The sequence below is a fragment of the Podarcis gaigeae genome, assembly GCF_964106915.1.
Source record: "Podarcis gaigeae genome assembly, chromosome: 11".
Lineage (NCBI taxonomy): Eukaryota > Metazoa > Chordata > Lepidosauria > Squamata > Lacertidae > Podarcis > Podarcis gaigeae.
Window position 1 is genome coordinate 27,198,624 of NC_139687.1, and position 6,000 is coordinate 27,204,623.

The following is a 6,000-nucleotide window of genomic DNA, read 5'->3' on the forward strand; positions in this document are numbered from 1 at the left end:
AAACTAAAATTAGTTGACTCTGTCTGTAACTGGCTCAAGCGCCACCTACTGTTTGGGATCCCTGCATTCTGCCCCTCCAATCTCAATGGACACCAACCATCTCTGTTCATACAAACATGGGCCAACAGTCAACACTCAGGTGGTTTATATAATAGCTGGTGGTCTAGCAAGATCTGAAGCAGGGATGGGAAACCTCCACATAACATTGGACTACAGTTCAGCTCCCATTAACCCTGACCGTTTTCTCTGCTGACTGGGTCTGTTGGTACCTGAAGTCTGACAACATCTAGTGGACCACAAGTTCCAGATCCCTAATCTAGTTTTGAGGACAGTACACACTGCACATCCATCAAGTTATAATGACTAGCAAAAGTGGCTTTTGAGATGCATGAACTCCCAGAGAGAACCTGTTGTTTCAGTTCTTTACCACTTATGTGGAAGTAAGCTCAATTGAACCCAGGACTTCCTTCCTGAGTAAATATGTACCAAACTGTACTAAGCAGAGTGTGTTTAATTACTGCTTCAAAACCAGGTGGTTCTCAACCAAGTCATCACATTCGTTGGATACATTTGTGAGGCAAAGTAAACCACTTAAGGTGTACAAATTTCTAGTATCACCATAAAATCTTATAAAACCACTGTGTGATTTTAGCTAGTTTACAGCCCATCTGTTTCATTCCAAGTCCCACAGACTTCAGTAGAACTGAGTCTGCACATCTACTTTTGAGTCATTCAGTGACATACTTCTGAGAAAATATGCATAGGATTGCACTTTGCCTAAATAGTAAAATATCTGTTTTGCCAGAGATCCACAAACCATTTGTCTCTGGTAATTTTATTAAACAATAAAGAGACACTGGTCACAACTTGTGCTATACCTCCACCTGCATTAAGACAATTATGGATTTCTAAAGTATGACCACCGGAAGAGTGGGGGCCCTGCCCTCTTTAAAGCTCTGCTAACTGCTGTAACCTGTACTAGATTCAGGTCAGGGTATATATAGAAAATAGTTCAAAGCCAGAAATAATCCAACCCATAAATGAATTGAAGTTGGCAAAAATCAATAGGTTAACTTATATAAGTATATAAAATGCAAGTGTGTTTTTTTCATAGCAGTTGACTCTTCAGCATAGATTACAGGAAGACCATCACTGAATGCAGAAAATTATTTTTTTTAAAAAAGAAACGCTGGAGGAAAAGGCTCTCTCTGCTCTCGTTCTACTGCATGGCAGCCCATCACACTGTAGAGGGCGCTCTTGAGTTATTGTAAACACGCAGGTCATGAAATGTTACAGCTTTCATTAAAAGAAGCTACATTTCACCAAAGGGGGCTTGATTGTTCAGTTGTAGAGACGCTGGGAAATGATGTTTTTCAGTTGCATCTTTTGCAATGATATAAATGCCACTGTTAAGAGATGTGCTACATATACATTCTCTTTATTTATTTATGAAATATGCTGATGCCAACATAATACCCCTGAATTAGAAAGGTTACTCCCCCCGCTTTAAAAAAAGAAAAAGAAAAGATGCCCATTAATGACGTCTTATTTAGATCTGTTGTGACCAAAAAGTTTGGTTTTTGAAGTGTTAGCATGTGTTTGCAAAGTTCCAACAAAAGCATCAACTGGAAATGAACCACTGAGCAGTTCAGTTTCTCCTTATGCTGACAGAGGACCCCCTTAAGTTTGGACCACATGTGTTCCACATGTTACCAGCTGCAATGTTGTGCATCATCCACCGACCATGTTCCTATGGCAGGAGCCTTTTGAAGGAAGTGCCCTGGTCACCTTGACTGCTAACTTACTAGTTTGCCCTACTTAATTCAGTGTGACTTAGTTTCGACCCTGAATATAGCTACTCAGAAGAATGTGTGTGTGTGTTTTAAGACAAGGATGTGGAACCTGTGGCCTTCCAGATGTTACTAGACTCCAACTCCCATCAGCCTCACTCAACCAACATGGCCAATGGTCAGGGATGATAGGAGTTGGCCTCCATTTGAGGGTGTCTCCATCCCTTGAATAAGGCCGGGACTTTGAGAAAGCAAGAAAAGCAGAGGGAGAGGAGTGCGGGGGGAGCGCGCCGCCCCCGGCAGCACGATCCTGGTGGGGTGCCATCATGGCTGCTCCCCCGCCTGCATTGGGTGCCACGCCCCCGCAGGCAGTGTGCCATGCCCCCAGGACATGCGTCACGCCCCTGCGGGTGGCACGTCACGCCCCCTGGGATGCGCGCCAGCCACGCCCCCACCTGCTCTCTGCCCCCCCCCCCCCAGTGCTCCGCCACTGCTGCCATCAACAAGATAGATCCACACACGGCTTTAGCTTAAATCCACACAAAGCATCAGAGCACTTTAGACTCCTCCTAAATCCATTAAACTGTAACAAGAACACTCGGGTTTTTTACCTCTCATCCTTAACCGCCTTACTTGATGGAAGTCAAACGGCAAGAGCCCTGAGCGCCATAATCTTGTTTATTTGCAAGTTTATTGGCAAGTACACCTCAGATGTACTTACAAGTAAAGAGGCATTAAGGTCCCAGTTTTGAGCACTTTTCCTTGGGAACAGATTCCCTTGAAAGCAGACGTATTTAGATAAAATATCTAGGGGTGAAATCTTTCCACCTGAAAGTGGCTGGCAGCCACTAACACCAGCTAGGCTGGGAGACCCTATATGAATGAACACCTAACTGGGGATCCAGTCAGCTTTCCTTCACACTTAGGATCCAGCAGTTACTGTCCAGGAAGGAGGCATCAACATGTAAACAGAAAACCCGAGGGAAGGGGAAAGTGAAACTGAAGGATCGTTATCTGGTCATGTGTCAAGCATATGCTGGGAACGTTAGTGAAAGAAACTGTGGCTTCTCCTTCAAACAGCACTAGTCCCCAGAAGGGACGTGAGCTGCTTGAACTGGCCCCCTGTGGATGCGATTTCCGTTTGCAGAACTGTTTTGCCAGCACACCATTCTGAATCCTGGAAACTTGGTGGATGGGGTCTGTGTGTGGACAGATTCAGTCCGCAGGGGGTTAGTTGTAAACTCGAACCCAGAACTCCCATTCCTGCTCCCTCCATTGCTTCTCTCCTCCAGCCATCTGGGGAAGTCTGGGCACAAACGCGCGCGCGCGCACCCACCACGGAGCGCTTAATAAATCCGCTTCGGGGGAAGAAGAGAAAAAAAATAATACTTGGCTACTTACATCATCTTTAACCCTTGCGGCGCCGAGCGAACCGAGGGCGTCGTCAAACCTGCATCTCCGAAGATGGGACGCCGGGTAGTTCAGGACCTGATCGGCAGCGAAAACAACAACAGCAATCGTAAATAAATAAAAAAAACCATCAAGATAGCGGCGAGAAGGGTCCCTCTTCCCGGGGCCGGGGGAAAGGGGCTTTCTGCTCGAGCCAGGCTGGAAAGAAGTGATGCGATCGTGCGGGGGGAGTTTTTTTTTGCAGTGCCGAACTGCAAAAATGCAGAGTAGCAGGTGCAAAAAGCATTTGGGAGCCGCTGGCCAGAGAGCAGGGGAAGCAATTTGCTTCCTGCCCATTTATCTCAGGAAACCAGCACGCTCGTCCCTCCGAAACAAAGTTTAACCTCTTACTTTCCAGCAAGGAAGACAGAGCCCTTTCATGTGTTTTTCAAGCTCTTTGCTTTCCTAAAAACGCGGGTTATTAAGGCTGTCAGGAAGATGGGGGGTGGAGGGGGGCTCCCCGCACTTACTTTCTTTTTTTAAGGTAGGGTCCGACATTGCAGATTAGCTGCTCTGAAATTGATAAGGACACATCAGACGCAACTTACTCCGCGAAGCTCAGTTAGTTCCTGGCTTGGTGCTCCCTTCCTTCCAGTGTCAAGTGCGGGCAAAACCAGTTTCCCTCCCAGTTTGGTGAAACCGCGGAAATGGGCACGCTTTACTTGGAAGAAAGATATCTCAGAAAACTCTTAGAATCTCAGAACTGTAGAGTTGGAAGGGACCACGAGGGTCATCTAGTCCAACCCCCTGCGATACAGGAATCTGTCGCCCAACGTGCGGCTCGAACTCACGACCCTAAGATTGAGAGTCTCAGTGTCTCCCAAGTATATATTACATGCTAGGATTTTACCTGCCAATTGACCGAGGGTGTTACGGAACCAACCTCCCCCCCCCCTTCAATGGAAGCCCATTGAAATCCTTGAGATTTCCTCCTTGCAAGGAAGGGTATTTTAGGAGCGGACTGTGGGATCACCACGCTCTGAAAATTCAAAGATCGCAGCCTGACGCTCCCGAGCCTAGATTTTATTCCCAGGAAAACTGGATTTAAGGATAGCAAAAGCCTTGAGAATGACATTCCAGGGTAATGTACACGAGCAGCTTCCGAGGAAATCGCTTGAAAGCGAGGCAGTGTGGCATAGTGGTTAGAGGGCCAGAACAGGACTTCGGGTTTCACACTCGTGCGTTCAGCCACAAAGCTCGTTGGGTGGGCACTCCCTGCCTCTCTCGGCCGAGCCTACCTCTCAGGGTTGTTGTGAGGATAAAAACGGACAGGTGAGAACCAATGGGATGTGGTTGCTTCATTCTCAGCAGCAATCTGGCTGCTCTGACCCGCGCCGCCTTCCTCACAAGTACAAAAAAGAAAATTCCACCAGGTGCTTTGGAAGGGGAGGGGGGTAATCTCAGTTACTGATAACAAAAGATCGCTGCTCCTTATTGTTACAGCAGGTTCCGGTTGCTCGACCCAGGCAGGCACTGGAGATCGCTGGTTACAAAGAGATCCTTTTGCAACGACGATCTGGTCACTCAGTATAAAGGGATCCTTGTGTGGGCATGACCTGATCGCCCCAGTCGTCGAGATCCACCATCTCTTGACTGCTTACTGAGAAATCCCAATGTGTGCGCTGGGCTTGCTCCCGGGTAAAGTGCGTGGACAACACTAACGACCCCCCCCCCCACTTTGAAAGCAGTGTGGTTCAGGATCTGGCTGCGCGGCTCCTCGATCCCAAGCAGCTTTCTCTCCGAAGCCCTTCCCAGCCGCCGGATGAGGCTCAGACAGAGCCAGGCTGGCGCTCCGAGCCTCGCATGGACGGAGCACTTTTTCCCGCCGGCGCCTGCAAACTCCAGGTGTGAGGTTGGCCCGAGGCGAATTCCCTCCACAAGTGATTTCCCAGGTTCTATTTGGGGCGGGGGAGAGGCCGACCCCCCGGCGCGCAGGAGTGGGAGAGGCAGGGAAAGTCCACCTCCCCCTCCCTCCCTCCCTCCCCCGCGGGAAAAGAAACTCACCGCGAGCATCGCCTCGTCACTTGCATCGCTGACGCTCCCCGCGCTGCCAGCCAGCCAGCCAGCGAGGAGGTGCGGCTCCTCCGGGGTCTCCGGATCCGCCACCAGAAGCGCTCGCTCCGCTCCGGCCTCCTGCGCTCAGTAGCGTTGACACAAAGGGAGGGAGGGAGAGACAGAGGAGGGAGGGAGAAGGCAGGCAGGCAGGCAGGCGACGAGGTGCCTTTAACGACAGCGCCACGGTCTCTCCGCAAACAAATGAGGGAGGCGAAGGCAGCGCTGCTCCCCGGCTCGGCTCCCAGTCCCAGCCTCTCGCTCGCTGCCCCCTCCCTTCGCGGAAACCGCTGGAATGTACCTGAACATCTGGACCATCAGCTGGCTGCCCCTCCTGGTCTCTGCCATGAGACAGGAAGCGACTTTCTTGCCTACCTTTTGCAACTCGCTCTTTCTTTACTCTGCTCACAGTGCCTGCCACTTTTTTCTTTTATTTTTAATCTCCAGGTTCCCTCTTTTATTTCCAGATGTTTCGTTATCCCCACGCCTCCTGCATCCCTTCCCTTTCTGATTGCCAGTCAGAGCAGTTGTTATTATCTGTTGTTGTAGTAGCTCATTTCTGGAGCCGGATTGCATTTGGAATGAATGAATGAATAAGTAAACGATATTTCCCCAAGGCAGAATCAGAAGGAAAATGAAAGTCCATGGTTCCTTTGTTAGCACAACACCATTGCTTGGGTAGCTTTCCTGAATGCACTAGGGCTGTTGG

General features: G+C 49.4%; 1 protein-coding gene across 4 annotated transcripts in view; it reads right to left on the reverse strand.

Moving 5' to 3' along the window:
* RGMB (repulsive guidance molecule BMP co-receptor b) overlaps positions 1 to 5,491 on the reverse strand; it is a 43,008-nt gene extending 37,517 nt beyond the window's left edge. The window contains exons 1-2 of one of the 4 annotated variants that reach the window (XM_083702394.1): positions 5,244 to 5,491; positions 3,192 to 3,278 (exon numbers count right to left, since the gene is read on the reverse strand). In XM_083702394.1, coding sequence (XP_083558520.1) covers positions 3,192 to 3,196 — 5 coding nt within the window. In that variant the 5' untranslated portion in view covers positions 3,197 to 3,278; positions 5,244 to 5,491. The other 3 variants (XM_083702396.1, XM_083702397.1, XM_083702395.1) reach the window with 3 other exon arrangements.
* Between the last annotated feature and the right edge of the window lie 509 nt (positions 5,492 to 6,000).